Source organism: Papilio polytes, unplaced genomic scaffold, assembly GCF_000836215.1.
Source record: "Papilio polytes unplaced genomic scaffold, Ppol_1.0 DF820711.1, whole genome shotgun sequence".
Classification (NCBI taxonomy): Eukaryota; Metazoa; Arthropoda; class Insecta; order Lepidoptera; family Papilionidae; genus Papilio; species Papilio polytes.
In genome coordinates this window covers 709318-731830 of record NW_013528493.1, presented here as the reverse complement: position 1 = coordinate 731830, position 22513 = coordinate 709318, and the positions used below count along the sequence as shown (strand labels likewise).

Below are 22513 nucleotides of genomic sequence, written 5' to 3'. Positions count from 1 at the left end.
TTCTCGGGGATGAAGCTTATCCCATGTGTACTTCAGACTTTGTTTTATATCTGTGCCAAATTTCAGTAAGATCAGTTCAGCCGTTTAGGCTACAAACGCTAACAAACATCCATCCATCGATCTAAACTTTCGCATTTATAATATTAGTAAGAAGTAAGATTTATAGTGTTGGGATTGCAACAATAAACAGGCAGTACGACCTGAGTATAATAAAACTGCAGACCATTGATAAACATACTTTATTCAAAAGCATTAAGTTTTAAAACCAGTTTCATTTAATACAAAAAATTCGAAAGAATTTGTGAACATTAGCAGTATTAGGACGTATTAAAAAATTTAACCCTGGCTGAACAATATCTATATCTGAGCTATAGGAAGACGACGAGTAAACAACACTCGAAACAGATTCTTGTACTCCATCGATAATACAAGTAGAGCTGGTTGATTTGATTGTAGAGCTTGTTTCGATTTTCATCGTGGAACTGTTGCTCGTATCACAAACAGAGGTATTCAGTGCTTCTAATCCAGATATTATATCTTTCAGTTGTCTTAGGCTAATACTTTGAAAATCTCCAGATGTTAATCCATTATCATCACACTGTTTGACATTTACCTCAAAACATTGTCTAATGCAAATAAAAAAATATTAAATTCTTGTATGCGTTTTAAACTGTTTAACATATATGAAGCTGAAAATACAAACCTACGTGGATTTCGGGCTATTGATTCAGAAGAAAACATGGCGTTTTGTAATTGGCATATTATATCCATAAGCTGGTTATCGTTCATTGTTTGAAAATCACTAAACGTTAGTTCGATGTCTTCAGACAAAATAATATTACAGGGTTCATTTGTATCTAGTACTGCACATGTTTGTGTACTAATAAAAAAATAACAAAAACGTTAAATAAGTAATTAGAAATTATTCAAAAATAAGGACGATCGCAGACAATCAACTCAATTATATTATACCATGTCGAATATTTAAAACACGTGGCGACAAGGATTAGGCTATAAACTGTACGTAAAAAACAAACCTTTCTATTTTTCTTAAACTAGAATGGTAAGATGACGGGACGTTTTCGATGTCATATATTACGTGTTTGATTTGCTTTTCGGTGCTTATTTCAAATACACTGAACGTTAGTTCATCTGTTTCTACGTTATGTTCTTCGAGAACAAGTTCACATTGTTCTTCTATATCCGCCTCGCAAGCTTGGCTACATGAAAACATAAATAACTGCTGGAACTTATTACGGCAATGGAAACTAACAGGGCGGCGTTATAATAGTTTTAATTGTTGTTCAAATTTACTGAAATCTTATCAATAATCTGTGCATCCACAAAATTGATAGTTACTCAAGTACGTACTGAGTTAAATAAAAATATCCTTTTACAAACCTTTCTTGATTTTTCTTTGGTTTAGTTTTGTTTGAAAATTCTTTGAACCAAAAGGGACGATAAGGCTTTTCAATCTTTTCTTGGTAACCATTTAAAGACTGAATACATTCAATCGAATGTACCGTAGTTAGGTGTTTACCACAATAATCGATATCTCTTATGTTTACTCTGCATAAAAAAAATGATTTCCTTTTACTCAAATTTAACTGGAAGTATCATAACAATTATACAGACGGTTGTTGATCTACATCCCTAAACCTCATTCCTCGATGTGATACGTGGCATTTAATTATTTGTTGCTTTAATATTTGTGGTTTTTTAACTTTAGTCAGTTTGTTTCTTTTCTTTTTTTTCTTACCTGAAAAAGTGTTTGTTGTTTATTACATGGTTTTAAAATACATATTATAATACACAAAATTAAAATCGAGTACCATCCTTCGTTGCACAACGCCAATAAATATTTTTTACAGATTTACTTAAATCTTTCTCGCATTGTGAATAATTACTTGTAAAAACTTTACGTTTAGTTTTTAAATGTTCCTTAAAAGAATTGGTATCCCACATTTCTAGACCCACGGATTTTTGTTCTACTTTTGGACCTGTAATTTGTTTATTTTTATATTTGTCATGACATTTTTAAATAAAATACTTTTAACCTCATCTATGACTGAAAAAGTCGAAAACAAATTTGTCGAAACATCTGTAAGAAAATATTATTCTCTCGTTCCTTCTGAAAATAAAAGAGACAGCAATATATTTTCGTATACATATTTCTCCAGTGGATACGGAAATCATATTTTACGAGATAATTGTTCAAATAGCAACAATTCAGATCAATGATGGCGTACAAAAAATAAATATTTTTTATATCACAATGGGTTTGCTTAATTCGTCTGGTACACAACTGTAACGACGGAAGTCGAAATTATTTTTTCATTCTTGGTGCTAATCTTATAGTTAGAGATATTATGTTCATACTCGTACAATAGACATCCTCTACTGATTTTTATTGTACTTTAGTTAATTTGATTATCATGAGTGCAATGCCGTTTCTTATTTATAATAACTCTGTTATGCTAAAAAAAAGTTTATTTAGCGATGACATTTTTCTATCCCTGTTGATAAAAGTAGCAAGAAAAAAAAACTTACTGCCATTTTTTATTACACTTTATTTGTGAAACTGCATGCTACTTCATTATTTTGCACAAAAAAATCGATACAGTTTTTTTGAATTAACACCATTAGGGGGTATAGAAAAATTGATTCCGTTCTGTTTACATTCTGAACCAGAATCGTAGGAAGAAAAAGAACCAGAACTCGAGTTACTTGTATCATCAGAAAACTTCGAACCTTTTCCAAAAAAAGAATTACTTGATTTGCTTTCGGAACTTGTTCCATCCTCCTCTATTAATTTCCGGGGCGAATCACAAGACGTGGCTTTTTTCAATTCACATATTATGTCTATCAGTTGTTGTGCATTCATTTTTTTAAAGTCACTGAACGTTAATATCTTATTACTATTATTGTCATCTTTAAGAAAAGATTTATTAAGTTCTTTGGAAGTCTTGCAAAGTTTTCTATAATAAAAAAGTATATATAAGTATGTTATTACAAGAGGCAAATTTCAAAGCGGTGTTTTCGCGGTACGCTACCAGCGCTGATGCGATATAATTCTACGCAAGTGGGAGGGGTGCTACAGGCAGGGGTGTGCCCAGCCTCCGCATCTGCATCCTTTGCGTCCCGCCGAAAAGTAAACTTGTGTTTTGCACTAGTATTCCTTATAAAACTGTTAACCGACATAAAGTTTTGATCGCACTACATTGTCCAAACGGTTAATATAACAATAACATTACATTTAAAGGAACTACTCTAACTATTTATGAGAAAAAACACACTTTTTGGATGTTTTGCTTTTCTTAGTAATCTTCTGGAATAATTTAATCCAAAAGGGTCGTTGGCATTTTTTATTTCTCCCTTGCTGACCGTCTTTCTTCAACTGCTGAAAGCAATCTAGCAATTCAAGTGACCTGAGATCTTTTCCGCTGTTATTTATTTCTATTATGCAATCCCTGAATTAATATAAAAAGATACGTTTATAAGGCAATCTATTTTTAACAAACTACAAACAAAACATAAGTATTATACATTACGGTGGAAAACTGGATGTAATTTTTTGCCGTCTTATAATTCTTGGTGTTCTACTATTTATAATTGGTCTACATGCTTCTTCTGAAAGTGTATGTTTTTATTACATATACGATATGACTTTAAAATGTAATTTTTTATATGATGAGGTGGCTAACGAGCGCGCGGTCTGCTCAATTCGCTGAAATAGCAAAGCGACCGCTATCCAAAGGCATCCGCAATTGCATTACTCTTAAACGATAGAGGAGACATTCAAAAAGAGGATATTTCCTTTCATAAGCGTCTTCTCCACCATCAGATCCAGTTTCCCTTCCCGTCCTTTCCTTATTTTGTCAAATTACAAACTAATTAATGTACTACTTTTTGAACATTTCCTACCAATGTTTTGTGGCAATGTATTTAGACCCATATCACATTGTTTGTTATCCCTTGTACAATCTATACATTTAGGGAATGGAAGTTTCACCTTGATGGGAGAAGTTTTTGCATTGCAAAGGTTACTTTTGCATTCGTTCGATATTTCGTTAACATGATTGTCGCATAAGATACATTTAGGTTCATCCGTATCTGAAATAAATTAAGAAAATTTAATTGTTTAATTCATTTGTACCTTTTGTGTTCAATTAACAAAATCGTTAACAAACAAACTGCCGAATTTTCAGGAAAAAGAATCTCCTCAGAAGATATGAGGAATCCGTTCATCATCCGTCCGTCATTTGAAACTTTTATGTTTTCGTTATTCGTATAGAACTCGTTGAAAGTACACTCTTATTCTAATTCTAAATTAGACGCTTGCTCTTGCTTTTTCTTCTTTATTTATATCTATCATGTCTTTCACTCGGAAGACTATTTTTTAATAATTTCTCTATAGTATCGTGTAAAATTTATTATATACAAACTATGAAAATATCTATTTTTTGTTACTAATATTTTACTGATTGATGTATAAAATGATCTGTTACCTTGGGAATTTTCAATACAAGCATGTTGTGGCTGCCAAGACTCTACACAACTATGGGAAGAACCATTATCCTCAGGTATATCAAAAGATATACTCTTCGGACTCTTGTGGGAACCTTTACTGGGATCTGGTTCATTAAAAAGAAATATTAGTCTTCTACATTACACAAGTAATAGTACGGAAGCTTATATGAGCCAAATAAAATTCTGTTACAAATTACTTTTAAACATCCCCTGGAGGCAAATGTCATATTCAGCAAAATTATTAACATCAACAAACACTACTGACGTCGTCTTCTTTATTAACAAAAGCTTGCTTTTTAAATAATTTCTCTGCTGCATTTCAAATATCGAAGTATTGTTTTTAATATTTGTATCCCTCTTGCTTATAGCTGCACAATTTACAATCTTCGATTGTTCTGGATTCATTATAGACCAAAATTGAAATACGGCTGTAACATAAATTATTAAGATAATTTCGGAAAGATGATGTATTTGCGTTACTGTATAACAAAAATCGTATTAAATTTTTGACTGTCTGTCCGCAAGCTGCGTTTGTTCCGGGCAATCTCGGAAACGGCTGGGCGGATTTCGACCGGGCTTTCACTAGAGGGTAGCTGACATTAACCCATATTATAGGCTACTTTTTTATCTTAATATTACGTGGACGAAGTCGCAGGGAACTGCTATGATTATATAACATTATCGGATTATTGGATTTGACGATTTTTCTTACCATTTTCTTTGAAGTGACACATCTTAGGTTCACGCTCTAGTTTCTGGTTTGGGAAAACATGCATACTAAAACAAAAAATTACCACGTCAGTAGGAAGAAATATTTATGATCCTTTCTGATATAGTTATTGTGAAACAGGAATCTATACCTATACATGTAATAAAATTGGAGTGTGTGTTATATTAAAAGAAAAAAAATCAGATTTTGATTTACATTTTGCGTTGCTTATAACGAAATGCTTATAATGCATTTAAATCATTTTTGTCTGTCCGCAACCCGCGTTTGTTCTTGTAATCTCGGAAACGGGTGGACAGATTTTGACAGAACTTTCACTGCAGGGTAGTTGACATGGACAGGCAAATTTTATGCTACTTTTTAATTTTTGCGCTTTGAAAATTGCGACACAGCCGCTATCTCTAGTACGGGTGGACCAATTTTGATCGGACTTTGGCTAGAAGATAGGTGGTAAAAGGTAGATACAAGCGGCAATATTTTAGATGACCATTTTCTTTTCAAATCTGCGCTAACAAAGTTTGCGGACGAAAGCGCGTTCTAAATACAATGGAAGCACTTATAAATGACAGTACTTTCTATTAACCAGCACTTACAATTCTATCTAGATATATTGTATTTAAATTAAAATAAATTTTATGTAATTGCCACAAATCGGATAGTCATACCTAAACATATAGCAATCTTGCTTTGTAGGTTTCAATTTTGTCTTAAGTTTAGATGTAACTTGTTGCGAACATTGGCCATATAATTTTTTTATAATTTGGTCCAAATGTATTGTTTTGAGCTTCATTTTAGCTTTTTGGGCGCATTGACCATATGTATCCTTTATTACTTTACCCACATTATGATTCTTCAATTTCGTCTTAGCTTGTTTAGAACACCGGTTATATGTACTTTTTAGTATTTTACCAAAGTTGTTCATACATTTTGGCTTACAAATATTTTTTGGCTTTACCTTCAAACTTTTCTTACAGTTTTCACAGAGTGGAACAATTTCTTTCTTACATTTAGGTTTCTTTGGTAACTTTGGGTAACAATGCTTTGAAGTTTCCCGTACTTTGAAATTTTCTGATTTACATGTACGCATCAATTTGGAAATTTGTCTTAGCATATGTTCATAGTCTTTTTCAATACAGCGTTTTTTTTTTGTGAAACTATCCATATGTCCACAGCATGGCATTGCAGACTTTTTCAATAATTGATTATGCACCTTACATGATTGTTCAAAGATGTTAGAAACACAGTGGCTTTTGCTGCTACGAAAATTTTTTTTGGAGCATGTTGGGTAATGTGGACATTTTTTAGATTTCGACATTATGTATATGAGATGTATTCTTTTCACTAGATAAAACTCTTCTTTGCAACAACTTGACAACAGAAATGATGAATTTCTCATTTCAAATAAATTATTACGTGGTCCTAAGTTTGTTAAAGAAGTATTTTCACAGGGTTTAAGTAAACCGGTTTCTATTATAGGAGCCCTTGGTGATGTTGTTTTCTTGACACAATTATTGAAAGGTTTTATTAAACTATTCTTAATTGTGGCCATATTGCTTGCACAATTTGTTTCCAACGATGTTTCTCTTAATTGGACTTTGACTTTTCTAGGTACATAATAAATGTGGGTTTCAAAAAATTTTGATATTTTTTCGGCATTTATAAAAGTGATAGATAAAAGAAATCTTTGTATTTTCATTATTTCTTTTGAAGCCATTTCTGATTTGATTTTATATGGGAAGAAAAAAATAATATTAATTTTTTTTTTCTTTACCAGGCCTTGAAATAAAGTAATATGTTGATGCCTCATTTTCGCATTTTTATAACTTTTAGAAATCAATTTTGACAATTTAATATACATATATGTGTTGGAAAATTGCTTGTTTCTCCTTAGTGATATTTTCTTTGAATATTTTTTTTTACTTAAAATTAACCTTTGTAGATCATTATTTTCTTTACATACATCAGGTGATCCCTCGGTAAATTTCGGTACACTTCTCAGTTCATGAATTGTTTGGTCATCATTTGTAAGTGAGGTTAGACATAGTCCATGATACAAATCCATTTTGATTGTTAAATCTTCCTTAGACCTTTTATATTGAAAAATCATGTGATGATGGATTTATATTCGAAGCTGAACTGTAGGTTTATTAAACTCGTCAATTTTAAAAGAATTCAAAACACATTTTTATTTTTTAAATTAGCAGTGATTATTTATTCAGTAAACGTTACATTTAGTCCATTTTTATAATTTTTTGCATAAACCAATACGATTGGTTATGTTATATCTTTAAAACCGTATGCTTGAATTAATTAAATCCGTGTCTCTTTACATCTTCCTCATAAAAATCAATCTCCATTATTCTGATACTTTGGTTTATAAAATAAACTTTGGTATATTAAATTAAAGCTGCTTTTCTATCACACTCCATGTTTTCCTTTATTGTAAATGTCGCAAAGTTAAACTTTATAATTTTTTTATTTATTCATGACTGTGGTATGTATTCATTTTAATAATATTGAGATAATTTATGTGACATATATATACGTCAGTATATGTCAATATACCAAAGAGCATATAAGTCAGAGTGGGGACAATGGAAGTAGTTAAGTACTTGTGGTGACAACAACCAATTCCCTTACATAGACATAATCTCTTTCGGATGACATACAGGGCCCCAGCCTCATAACCGGAGTTAGCCAAGAACTGTTATGCACGCACCGAAGCCCATTACACGTAGCCGTAGCATATGCCCTAAACGAGATCTATAGCGGCATATACGTACTTGTCCAAATCTCAAGTGCGATCGTTCAAGACCGAAAAGTACACAGGAGCGAAAATACCAACATAAATACCCAACACAGTATTCCTAGTCTTCACTCAAGATGAAAAGGAAAGCCTACAACATCTAGGCTACGGAACTGGTGAAGGATCACGACTGCTGACGGTACACTAAGCACAAGGGTTAACATATGGGACAGCCATCATCGGGAGTGCAACAGCAAGGCAGCTGCAGCTGCACGAGAGTGTACAGCACGCAGTGGTAGCAGTTTCAAGGCACACGATCGAATGTGTATACTACACGGACGACGCAACGGCGAGACTTGTAACGAGGGCGATGAATGCGTCGACCGAATCATCGCCTACAACATATAAATGGTGATGAGAAATAGAGACACAGCGATCGTAGGTCTGCAAAAAATTACATAGGCTCTGCGAAAGGCCACATTCGTCGCCACAGACAACTGTTGTGTTAATATAAGTCAAATTGTGTTATTGTAGCACAGCATATGGTAATTTAAAATATTAATAAAATGATGGAAAAAAAGAAAAGAAAACAATGATAAAAAAATACCGCATTGATATATTACTATTATATAGATCATGGTGTATTACTAGAACAGAATAGAGCTCTTGTCGAAAAATTGACGCCGAGCAAGACCACAATAACTGACCGTTTTATCACTCTCTGGCGATGGTGACTATGTTAAAATATGATTTAAGGCAATAATAATAAAAATCTTGCTTTTATTGTCTTACGTCAGCTGATTATTGCTTCTAATGGATTTTAACGTATTAGTGTTATCATTAATGTATATACATAAAAGGACAATTTATAATATGTATTGACAGGACATTTTATAATATGGAAAATAAATAAGATGCATTTATATTTATATAATTTTATTGCTTCATTTTTGGCGCTACATATTTGAGTAGTAAAGTAAATACAGTTTCAATAATGGCCCAAGAGTTTGCCATTTTTTCCATCTCCGTGGGCAAAAAGTTTATGTCACTATAAAATACCATGCGTATGATACATAAATATAATCGGCGAAACATGAATTTCCAAACATTTTATATACGTAAATATCATACTTGACACCAACTTGACACTTTAGGGACATTCAGGTTTAAATGTTTCCATTGTAAAAACGAAAAACACATAAAACTTCTGTGAGAATATGTTTTTGCACTTTAACCCTATTAACTATATAATTTTTACGATAACCGGCGATTCGAAGCAACTCACCCGAAGTATCCGACAATTATAAAACGCACAGTTCAAACCATGGGGCATACCACATGTACATCTGTAGATGAGCGCTAAGACAATTTCTATTATGTCAAGACTATTCCTACCTTGATTCAAGAGAGTGCATTGCTAAAAGTTTGCTTCAAAGATTATTTAACTGTAGTCTTCCAACCGACAAACGAAGTCTAGGGAAATTTCTAGTTACATTGTTAGGTACAAGTACTTCCTTTACGATTTGAGTTTTCGTTTTCAAAAGGAATTTCCCTTAAATGTAGATATATTACCTAGCTGGTAACTCTATATGCTCAAAGGCGCCATCCTGTCAATGTCAAAAAGGTGCCACAATGTGCGTGCGGCACTTTAATTATGTATTAGTCGGTCATTACACCCAACGTTGTAGAAAATAGAAATTCCTTTACTACTTGATAATTTATTTATTATTGCAAAAAAACCAAAAGGTTGTTAAATAATAAAACTATGTTAGCTAAAACCTAAAGAAAATATAGAACCTAAAAATAAAACAAAGAAAAATTAATATTCTTCGCCGCCTTCGCCTTCACCCTCGCCAGAATCCATCCCCACTTCTTCATAGTCCTTTTCAAGGGCCGCCAAGTCTTCGCGAGCTTCAGAAAACTCTCCTTCCTCCATTCCTTCACCAACATACCAATGAACGAAGGCGCGCTTTGCATACATTAGATCAAACTTGTGGTTTAAGCGAGACCAAGCTTCCGCAATGGCTGTAGTGTTTGAAAGCATGCACACTGCACGCTGTACTTTGGCTAAATCTCCCCCTGGCACCACAGTTGGGGGTTGGTAGTTAATCCCTACTTTAAATCCTGTAGGACACCAATCCACAAATTGTATTGTGCGTTTCGTTTTTATGGTCCCAATTGCAGCATTCACATCTTTGGGAACTACGTCACCTCGGTATAGCATACAACACGCCATGTACTTACCATGTCTGGGATCACATTTTACCATCTGGTTAGCTGGTTCAAAACATGCATTGGTGATTTCCGCTACAGAGAGCTGCTCATGATATGCTTTTTCAGCGGAAATAACAGGTGCATAAGTAACCAAAGGGAAATGAATACGTGGATATGGTACTAAGTTGGTTTGAAATTCAGTTAAATCCACATTTAGAGCTCCATCAAATCGGAGCGAAGCAGTGATTGATGAAACTATTTGACCAATAAGGCGATTCAAATTAGTATATGTCGGTCGCTCAATATCCAAATTGCGACGACAGATATCGTATATAGCTTCATTGTCAACCATAAACGCAGCGTCCGAGTGTTCCAGAGTAGTGTGAGTAGTCAAAATCGAATTATACGGTTCTACGACGGCTGTAGAAATCTGTGGTGCAGGATAGATGGCAAATTCTAGCTTAGATTTCTTACCGTAGTCTACAGAAAGTCTTTCCATAAGTAAAGACGCAAATCCAGAACCAGTACCCCCGCCAAAAGAATGGAAAATCAAAAATCCTTGCAATCCAGTACATTGGTCAGCTAATTTTCTCACTCTATCTAAAACAAGGTCTACTATTTCTTTCCCAATAGTGTAATGTCCTCTTGCATAATTGTTAGCAGCGTCCTCCTTGCCTGTTATAAGCTGCTCGGGGTGAAACAATTGACGGTATGTACCAGTACGAACTTCATCTACTACCGTAGGTTCTAGATCTATGAATACGGCCCGGGGAACATGTTTGCCGGCACCAGTTTCACTGAAAAAGGTGTTAAAGGAGTCGTCACCTCCGCCAACGGTTTTGTCTGATGGCATCTGTCCATCAGGCTGAATTCCGTGTTCCAAGCAGTATAACTCCCAGCATGCATTTCCTATTTGTACGCCCGCTTGGCCCGCATGTATAGATATGCACTCACGCATTATAAAGTATTTACTATGTGCTTAAAAATATTATGGAATTTCTTAAACTGTTTGCCAATATTTCAGTTACACAAGGCCCAAACAAACAATGAGCATGACAAGGCAATCAATCATAAATTTTCGTAATTCGAAAATTTTCATCTGATCCAAATTTGAAATTTTATGCTTTAAAATTTAATCATTGGTTAGAGTATTTGGTGTTTTACAACAAGTTTAACATCTATATAGGTTGTATCCTGTCCTACATACATTCCATATTAATTCTTAACGGACGAATTATCGGCTATGTGGAGTTAAAGGACCTCAATAGCTAACGTTTAAGTGGAAAGTATGTTGCCTGATTTTCTGTAGTTTTAAAGTGATTTATTTTTTTTTTAAATATTCGTAAAAATCAAATTTCCCACCAAAATTTGCCTGTTACTCCAAAATAATGTGTTTACAGTCCTTTTTTTCTCTAACACGCCTATAACAATTAGGCTTTCGTACCCTTATAGTCCAAAGAACATATAAATATATATATATAGTGCGCCACAAGACTCTTGACTCTTGTGGCACCTGTTTGACATTGACAGAATGGCGCCTCTGAGGATTTAGGGTTACCAGCAAGGTAATATGTCCGCATTAAAGGGAATTTCTTTACTTTTGAAAACGAAAACGCAAATTGTAAAGGAAGTACTTATACCTTGCAATGTAACTAGGAAAGGCCCCAGACTTCATCTGTCGGTTAGAAAGCTCTACAGTTAAAGAATCTTTGAAGCAAACTTTTAGCAATGCACTCTCTTAAGACAATTAGGGAAGGAAGTCTTAACATAATAAAAATAGTTTTACTTAGCGCTCATCTACAGAATAACAGAAATCTTAATTATTGTTGTTTATAATCAACGCACAGTACAATTATGCGGTATGCCGCGTGGTTTGAACTGTGAGTTTTAAAATTATCGGATACTTAGTTTTTGATACATTACTGACTACACGTAGAAATTTCCTTTATACGTAGGTAAATATGTTGTTTATATCAAGAAGGCCATACTTCCAGGTGCACAAATACGTTACAATAAAGGGTCGGTTACTGCATCTTGAAATAGGAAATAAAACAACTTTCAGCAAAATTTTTTTAAATTTATTAGTGTATAACATTTTTTTTAAAATTACAAAACTAAAAAATATGCGTCGCCTTGAGAGTTAGGGAATTTCTTTATTAACAAATGGTAACAAATTATAATTGCAACAGACACAAGATGATTCACATTTTTAAATGTAATTACTGGACCCCCCTACTTTTTTCAGCGATTTAAATATCTCCCACTTAAAAAAAAACTTTCTTGCGCTACGTTTAAACACATTCATCTCTTTATTTTAGGAAACCTTTGGAGAGGTATACCAAATTGCTGTTTTAAGCATTTTATACTACTTATATGCCATACATTTGTTAATATTTTCATCGTTATTTCCTATGTTTTTTGACGTTCTTTACAATTACATTTTTTTGTAACTCCTCTGCTCAGATATCTAGCTGTGTAAGCTGAGGAATGCACACATACTCTTTCATTAATGGCGCTTGCTGCATTGTGTTATACTCCCACTGTAGTTGGTCTGATGGCAAAGAACTTCTACCAGTAATACAATTAAATAAGGACCCATTACATTGGAAATCAGTAGTAATTTAAATGTATTTACAAATGAAGAAGCATCAGGACTTACATTACTACAATTTACAGCCCTTAGCCCCAAAAAAATTCTAACGGGTCCTGGTTAATAAATTGAGGATAAAAACATTTTTACCCATATTTTGTAAACAGCAATTTGGCAATACTTAAAAAACTTTCAAGAGTAGTGATCCATCCATCAAGGGAGGGAACCCTTACATAATATTGTTTCTTTTTTTTTTAATAAGCGCTCTTTTACCGTCTGAGTCTACAAATCTAAGGAATTTTAATGTTTTGATAGCTTCATGCGAAAAACTAAAATGTTCAGAATTTGGTTTGACAGGCTCTCCCAATTACCCTTTGGTTATGCTGCGTTTGGAACCATTTACACTATCCAGTAATTTGTCCATAAGCTCCACAACTTCACCTGTTGTCTTCCGGCTTTTACTGACAGTTTCACCATACACAGTTTCACCTGAAAACCAAAATTAATACTTTGAACTGCACATATATGACACAGTAATAATTAAAATAGCAAACCTAACAAATAATACTTAAATATTATATAAATAATACCATACAAGTTATTTTAATGTTCAGTACTTTTTGTGCTAAACAGTAACAAAAATCCATACATTCTCACCCACTTCCATTTTTATATTAGTATAATAAGATACATACTGTATAATAAGACATATTTCAGCATGGCACTGGTTTTCACACTGAGTACTTGAGCAGCTAGACTGACTTTCATTTTTTTTATTTTCAGTTTATTTTCCGTTCATCCTGGTGTGTCCAAATTGACAGTCAGCTCTATAAACTGTCAGAATATCATCCAATCATCCCAAGTGCACCATTAAAACCATGTTTTTGGTTAGAACATTGTTTCTGAATCACTTAAATAAGTGTGGTGGGGTCTTTTAGAGGGAAGTCTAAAAATTTTCTGTAAAAGTCTTTATCCTTTTGGACTCTTCTTTTATGAGTGTCAGTGCTAGTAGTTTTTCATTACTTGTGAATCACACAGCTATCTTCTCTTTATTCACTAATTTCAATTGCATCATGATAAATCAATCTGTGCTTGCGTATTCCTTCGGTAAAATGTATGATCTCTATTCAGACTTTCTGCTGCAGCTAGTCTTTCACTAAATGACTTTTTCTCAGCTGCCAATTTTTAACTTCTTGATGAAACACATGTGTCTTGAAAGGTTTTTGGCTGTAAAAAATATTTCACTCAATAAATAACCAATAACAATATGTCATTAAACTAAACAACAAATTAAAAAAAACAATTTTCAAATGTTATGTCACAAACACTTGACACTGGCCCAATCCACTGTGGGAGAGCCATAAACAAGAAATAGAATAGAAATATTATGTCCATTATAATATAATGTTTAGATCTAATTCATAATAATATGTAAAACATTACTGTAAATTTCATAATTCATATGATATACAATATGTGGAAATTCAAGAAGTAAAATTTGTATATGTTGTTATTGTGAAGATTACATTGATGGATTTGTCGGGAGGATGAAAACCCAGTGTGCCGACCAAGTAGGATAAAGTAAGGAGGCTGATGATAAAAACAATAAGAGAGACATCAATGGGGGTGAATAAATTTGTCCGACTAAATGAATAATCAATTCAACTTACTAACATAACTCATGTGACCCTTTTTGAAAAATCTCAGTGTGCGCTTCTGTCTTATATCTGATTTAAAGATTTTTAAAATGATTACCTTACGTTTATGAATATTCTATAGCATTAACCTTTAAGTTAATACTGGAAAAAAATATTAAAAGTCTGGTTTTGAAAAGTATCATGAAATACCTGTTCTTTGAATTGGTGTCCGTAATTCCACTTGCTCCTTAGCTGTCTGTTGTTGTTGGTTATTCATGAGTTCTGGAACTTGTGATTCAGCAGACTTATGATATGAATGACCACCTAGAAAACCAAAAAAAATATTTGAAATCATTTTAGAATTCAATGCAAATGAACAAATTCAAATGATTATAATATTTCATTGCTTCAATAACAACCTTCAACTCTGACAGCATTTTCTTCATCAATTTCACTTTTGGGTGCAATTGGTAAACAGTAATTGTGGTTGCTTATGTGGTCACCAACTAAAACATTTTAACTTTTAATTATTACAAAAAGAATTAGAATCTGATATGTGATTAATAATGCTGTATTGCATAGTAAGGCAGCAGTCCAATACCCAGTAAAGAGATGAAAATTTATATAAGAAGTATTAAAGTAATAGCAAGCAATGTAACAATCAAATGTAGCTTGCCGGTGGTGTTACAACTCACCTAAGGACAAAAAGATCCAAAGATATCATACTTAAATAAATGCAATTGTTTTGCTTACCAGTGGAGCTCAGAGGAATTCCAAATTAGTTCTTTTGCCGTAAACAAGCAGGGCTAGCTCGTGCGAAGGCGGTTTCCCACAAACACAAACATGTTTCGTTAGAAGCAATTCTTTAGATAAACCACTAACATCTGTATTCACAAACAATAATTTGCTGTGCGTACAACTAACATTGTGCAAAGAACAACATTTCTCAGTGCGTTTGTTTAGGCAAGCCTTCTAATTAAGTCTGTAGAGAGGTTGGAGTAGAAGTTGCAGCTATATCTGCATAAAGTAGTCAAACATGAGGGAATCTTTTGCTTGCCTCTATATAAGAGACATTTCCTCTGACTTCACAATTTTTATTGACTTCTGTCTTGAGTGCTCTGGGCATTTCGAATCTGTAGCTAAGTGTCTACCGCCATTACAAAGACAACAGGAAGATTGATAATCAGGAATGCTGCAACTTTCACCTGTATGAGGCTGAGCACATCAGAAGCAGCTAGGTTTAGACCTACACTACTTGGCAATATGTCCAAACCTACAACAGTTGCGGCATTGAATTGTAGGAAGATGGTACAATGAGTCAGGAAGAGAGGCATCAAAACAAAAAAATTTCTCAGGGAGTCGTTGACCTGTAAAATATAATACTACGGTAGTTGAAGGGACCCATGTAACACTATCATCTCTTCTCGACTTGAAATTAAGTCTCCTTAATTTTTGACTCCTTAGTTTTGACTACTTGGCCGAAATTGGGTGGGGTTGAGATACCAGATATTAGTTCCTCCAATGTCCATTCTGTGCGGAAAAAGTGGAAATGGGGGATATGGGCAACTAAATTGCTGTTTTAAAATAGAAGGTTTTTAAGAAAGGCGTTAGCTTGGTCTGGTTTTTTAAATGTAATAGATACTTTGTTTCTTCTTTTAGAGTAAGAGTCTTTAATACCTCCTTCTACAATACCAGGGACTTTGTTTTTGTAGAGGAGCTGAGCCACTCTAAGATTTTTCAGGGTATGACCAGATGGGGATCTGTTTCTTTCCTAGAAACAAACACAGTGAACGGTCCCTTGTCACATTCATTGTAACGAACATGCGCATCATTTTCGAAACCGGGTTTTGTAAAAACAGATTGTATTGACACGGAAAGAGATGTTGTTTTTATTGAATCTATCCTCGTATCCTCCGCAAGTCTTTTAACACTACCTACATACACTTACCTTTAGAAAACTTAAAACCCACAACCAAACAAATAATAAAGCCTCAACGAGATAAAATCAACAATGCAAATACGACGAAACAACTTTTTCTCAGATATTATAACATAACTTCAACCGAGCGTCAGCGCTGTCAAACATCAAGTCAACTACTTATATAGTTTGTCTAAATAAATAAGAATAAGATAGATTAGTTTGACAATTCACGTCAATTCATGTGACAATTTAGTAGGGATGTGGGTAATATCAAGATCTTTTCGATTTTCGATTTTTATTCTAATTGACAGATTCGTAGTTATAACTAATAACTTAAAAAAAAAACACTGTTTTCTCAAATTTATAATGATCTGCAGAACCATGACAAGTAATGAGAGTAAATTAAATTACTACTTCTACAGTCGTAGGTAATTGAATTGGATTTCGCTATTATTATTATCATCGCTAATCTCTCTACAATATAATCAATACTAGAATTATCCTCTAAATTGCTTAGTTAATAAGAAAATAATAATTTTAGTTAAGTTCAATAAATTTTATTTAAACCGAATATCGATAGTTCATAATTGTTCGCTATGCGTGTTTGTTCGTCACTACGATACTGGTCTATTAAGTACAGTATTTAACTTCATACAATTCGATACTTCATATGCGTCATTTATCAATCTAATCTATCTTATTTAGACAAACTATAATTATGGAGTCCTCATAATATACATGCAAATTCAATTACTATAATCATATCCAAAAAAATTATAACTTCTAAATGCACCTCACACATTCACTGAATATGGCCACACTGTCATATTGTAAAGGTAGTGACGTCACCGAGCTCTGATTGGTGTGTTGGGAACGAAAAAGGAAGGTTTAATTATTAATGCAGCTTTTATAACTTTTATTTTAATTGAGACAAAGATTTAAAGTCTCTAAATGTTATTATGTGTATTAAAATACTAATCATAACCTTGTTTGAATATGTAACATTTAGAAACACCTCCATTTACAGCCGAAAAAAATACGCGCCAAGTTTTCGATACTTCCATCGCATTTTTTCTGAGGGTTGGTAGTAATTCGCTGGTCGTTGTGATCAGTGTCGCCACATGATAAAGATTGGAGGCTAGGCGGGGTAATGGAAAACGATCGATTGCGAAGTGAAAAAATATATTTCTTTTTACATATTTATAAATTGCCATATCAAAAAAGAACAAGTCAAATATAAAAGTATAAAAAGCGTTCGATATCTTAAAAGTTGTAAACGAGGTTGAAAGTTACAACCTCGTTTCTTAACAATGATAATTGCCGTGTTGTTGGTTACTACATTTTTGCTGCAACCTTGAGACCATTGTAAATTCTACGGCTTTTCAAAAATATACACTGTTTTTATTCAATCAATTCATTTTTAAAAATCTTTCAAACGAAATATAAAAATTTTCGTTGATTGACAATTATTTGTACCAAGAAGAATTAAAATCAAATAAATTATTTAGTATTGTACGAAACGTTAAAGTAGCGATATTTATCTAATTTTGAAAGGTTATCCTTTCTTTACTAGTGCTAAGGCGTACCGATCACCTTTTACCGGCTTTTTTACACCATGTATACGGCGGAGTAAAAATTTTTCATTGGCAACACTGTTTCAAACGCTCCATCGCCAAGCACCGGCGTGCTTCATATCCGTAGTCTGTGACCAGTATTGCTTGTGTTGGGTGCGTTATCCGTTGAAGAGCAGTAATCATGAAAATGTAAGTAACATTATTATTAATTAACTTGAATTTGTTTAAGTAGGGTCTTCTATGAGTCTTTGTACGCGTTTTACCCAAAAGAAAAATAAAACTTGTCTATATCAAGGAAAGCATGTTGTTAGGAACTCGAAAATCTTGCTTTCCATACATATTCTTCATTAAGTAAGATACATAAACTAGTACATTAGAAAGATATACCGAAATCGGGATAATTTAATTTCTGTTAAATGTGTAAACGCACGACGAAAACTACGACGGAAAATCTTTTACTATTGATCCATTTTGATACCATGTTTTATTAAAATATAGTCGTATAGTACAATTTAGCGGCAGTTTCTTTTAAAAATTGGATATGTTACAAATAAGAGACAATAATAGAACATTTGGGACACCATTTTAAAAATATTCACGGAGGTAAATTGCAAACCCTTATTTGAGATAAACGTAATGTTAAAAAAGATAACTAACATATTAGAATATAACAAATATGAAATATTTACGGCATATAACAGATAATAACTTTGTAATGGATAGTTTCAGACTAATTGTCCTTTAATCGATAGACGATTTTAGCAACGCCATTATTGGGTGTGGCAAAAACGGTAGGTAAATGAATTTTTTTCTTAAATTTGTGAAATATCCTACTAATGTTATAAAAGCAAAAGCTTAGGTGTTTGTTAGAGTTTGTAGGCTAAACTGCTGAACAGATCTTGATAAAATTTATCATAGATTTAGAGGGTAGTCTAGAAGCACACATAGGCTACTTGCTTTTTAATTTTTTAACTCCTCGTGGACGCAGTCCCGGCGCATATACAATTTAAAGTGGAATATACAAAAACATCCATTACAATATTAGACATTGTTATTTTATTATTGCACTAGCTTGTGCCGCAACTTTGTCCTTCTTCTTCTTCTTCCTTAGCTCTACAGCCCTTTGTGGGCCTTGGCTTGGTCAAGCTATTTTTCCACTTCGGTCTGTTAGAGGCTACCGATTTCCAGTTTCTTATGCCAACATTCTTTGCGCCACGATTTACACCATCTACCCATCTCAACTTTGGTCTTCCTCGGTCTTGACAACCTTCAGGGTTGCTCGCCATGAGGATTTTGGCATCCTGACTTCGTCCACCCTATGCACGTGACCAGCCCGTTTGGGCCTGGTTAGCTTTATGTGGGAAGCCACATGCGGTTCTTGGTAGAGGTTGTACAGCTCCTGATTAAAACGACTCCGCCAGTGATTTCCCTCACACATAGCGCCAAATATGTGTCTAAGTATCTTTCTCTCAAACACCAACAGCGCATTCTCGTCCTTTTTACTGAGAGCCCAGGTTTCGGAACCGTAAGTTAGAATAGGTCTTAAAAGCGTCTTGTACAGCAGCAATTTTATTTTTCGGGTCAATAGTTTAGAATGAAGGAATTTCAAAAGGCCGAAATAGCATTTATTAGCCGCCAAATGCGCAACTTTGTCCGCCCAGAGTTAAAAAAAAACATGTAACAAAGCATATCCATTGAAATTGGTACCATTAGGAAAGTCTTCAAAATAGAATGTAATAATTTTTGTATGCAAATCTCTCTGTATGGAATTAAAGGAAAAGTTAATTCACATCTATGCTGAATTGCATTGATATCCATTGAGTAGTTTAAGCTGTAAACTAACAACCATTGATCGGTCTAATCTTTCTCATTTATAGTATTAGTAGGATTTGTTATACACTAACAAGCATTCTAGTGCAGAATTTAAATAAACCCTAGTTCATTTGCATTTTAAATTAAACATATTGAATTGATGGAAGAGGTATAAGAAAATGTCTTCATTGCCTAAACTATAGTGTAAGTATTTACAGTATAGTTTAGGTAAAGGTATGGTACAAGACCTTCTAGTCAAGTTTCTATAGATTAGATTTTAATTATATAGATGTAATACATGGTAGTAAAAATAACCTTAAAAAGTGATTGTAAAAATTGAGACTAACTGCAATTTATGACAATAATGCAACATCAATTATGTTATTATATAAACAGCTACTAATTGATTGTTTAGCCTACTTATGATTTGTTATTTTTAGAGTACAAAGTGGTAAAGTTATGGATGGCACATCCACTAAGACTATCGTATTGTACCATTTTTTTGTATTATGCTATTTTTTCACTTACCCTAATAAATGGAAAGAAAAAAAACTGTAGCTTGTGGGAGAAAAGGTATTCTCCATTGAATATACTGAAAATTGTAAATTTGTCCTACGTATGTTCAACATTTTTGAATCTATCTATTAGGATCACAGAAAAGGCTATGAAAATATCCAATAGACAGCAAATTTAGTCTTTATGTGATTTATGCGGTACAGTCTCAAGTTCTAAAAGGGGCTAAGATATTAAGGCATAGAGTTATTGACAAAACATTTCCTCAAGTGTTTGAAGACTTTTACAGTACAATTGTTCGCGCCTAAACAGCGATTTTTGATGGGTTGCGAAACCGATCTGCGCTTCCCCCACTCAAAGCACAGGACCGCCCCTAAAATCTGCCGGCGCAACGTATGTGTGTTTTTAATAGAAGATTATAACCTACATAGCATAAGGTCTACAAGAGCCTAAGATATTTAGGCATAAATTTATTAACAAAACACTCCTCAAGTATTTAAAGAATTTCGCATTGCTGGAGCACTTATAAATGCTTATAGTAGTTAGGGTTTCCTTGTAAACTAGCATGATCTCAGCATTATCAATACAAGTCGATTAGGTTTGGTAATTCTTATAAATAGTATTCTTATATGGTGCATATAGAATTGAATCATTTAGTCCAAGTCTTAGTATGTCACAGGGCTAATTACCGAGAACTGCTCATTAATTAAATTCCAAATATTGTCATTGTTCATATTGAATAAAATATATTACTAATACATCTTGCTGAAAGTGAATATCCAGGACCAAGAAGCCATAAAAGTCTATTTATTCTCCTGTAAAATGTGTTAAAACACCCTGTTCCTGGGCTTACATTGTTAGCATATTATGGTAATGAGGTCTACAGGCACATGATAATTCCATAGTTCTGGCAAGTGCATAGGATGATATAATCATAGAGAATAACACAATTTATAATTGATGGCTTTTATTAAAATTTTTGTTTTCTGTACCAATAACGAATTGTGTGAAGATAAGTCTGTCTCTGCATAGAAAGAACAATTAGTTACTTATTTTGTTTACAGAATAGCAACATCTGATGGTTATAACACTTAAAAATGTATAGAAGTTGTTATGTCATTTATGTCCTCTTATAAATTTGTTTATTTATTTTTGAGTTAGTCCACTAAATTACAACTAGCTCAACATGCTACATACAGTGCACGGGCCCCATTCAAAATTTACTATTGTTGTTTAAAATTTTTGTTATAAACATGTTGCATATTGTGCCTTGTTATAAAATTATTAACTTGTTTTAAAATGTTAGGGCTAGAAAAACATTTTAAACTTTATTAAAAAGGCATGTTAAATGAATGTTTATAATTTTCTTTAAAGGTATGGTTAGTGAAGTAAATGATAAAACTGAGGAAGTTTTAAATAAAAATGGCATTTGGAATGGTCTCTCCTGGTCCGTTTTTTGTGATTTGAGTTATTCTACTTTAGGTTATGTGTCTATGACTAGCTGTTCCTTTCAACTTTGTCTGTATGGAATTTACAATTTGGAAACAAAATTTCAATATCCATTTTAGACATCTACAGGACAAATATAAAAAAAGCTTGAATGGAAAAGTCTTCATTAATTTCATCACTCATCATCACATCCCCACTCGTCTATACAATAATAGGAACCCATGTACAAAAAACCTCAAGTGTCTAGGCTTTGACCAACATTTTCAGTTTAAACGCATAGTTAAATATTTGTTCTTCAAAGGAGTAACATCTTTCCATCATACTTTGGAACATTTTGGACTTTTTGGGGATGAATTTAATATTATTATTTCATAAGTTTGATGCCTAAGTAATAACAGAAACTTTCATCCAAAATCAATTCTCTAGACCCAGTAGTTTTGGCTGTCCATTGATTGTTGAGTCATTTTACTAATTTTCGTAGTATAAAGATTTAATTTTTACTTTACAATAACCTCTTTTATATAATTAGAAATGTAAAATTGTTTACAGAAAGAAAGTTCAAGCTCAACGAAAGTTTGCACAGGGAGCACCTATTCTTCAGAATACACAGACTGCAAATGTTGACAAAGTAAATACAATACAAAAAGATGCTGATGCTAGAAGTAATGTCTTTCAGAGTAGCACTTCAGCTACAGGTCTTCTTGACATTATAAGCTTTCATAGTATGTATCAATGATTAAAAACAAAATATTTTCAACTTTTTCCTTAAATCTCACAATTCATAATTTTGAATTGCAACA

General features: G+C 33.2%; 2 protein-coding genes and 1 pseudogene across 2 annotated transcripts; all 3 read right to left on the bottom strand.

Annotated features, from left to right (window-relative positions):
* Nucleotides 1–224: 224 nt before the first annotated feature.
* On the bottom strand, nt 225–6965 carry LOC106110281. The gene is made up of 14 exons (XM_013292045.1): nt 5923–6965; nt 5243–5307; nt 4728–4958; nt 4509–4634; nt 3925–4113; nt 3552–3630; nt 3297–3470; nt 2752–2978; nt 1833–2000; nt 1636–1759; nt 1402–1569; nt 1038–1220; nt 704–880; nt 225–626 (listed from the first exon to the last, which is right to left on the bottom strand). Exons 1-14 carry the CDS (start codon nt 6951–6953, stop codon nt 272–274), a joined length of 3297 nt encoding a protein of 1098 aa, XP_013147499.1. The 5' UTR covers nt 6954–6965; the 3' UTR covers nt 225–271.
* Nucleotides 6966–9745: 2780 nt separating this feature from the next.
* On the bottom strand, nt 9746–11282 carry LOC106110256 (tubulin alpha-1 chain-like). The gene has a single exon (XM_013292009.1). The coding sequence runs from the start codon at nt 11173–11175 to the stop codon at nt 9823–9825; it is 1353 nt and encodes a 450-aa protein (XP_013147463.1). The 5' UTR covers nt 11176–11282; the 3' UTR covers nt 9746–9822.
* A 991-nt stretch (nt 11283–12273) lies between these two features.
* On the bottom strand, nt 12274–15778 carry LOC106110207 (annotated as a pseudogene).
* Nucleotides 15779–22513: the final 6735 nt, after the last annotated feature.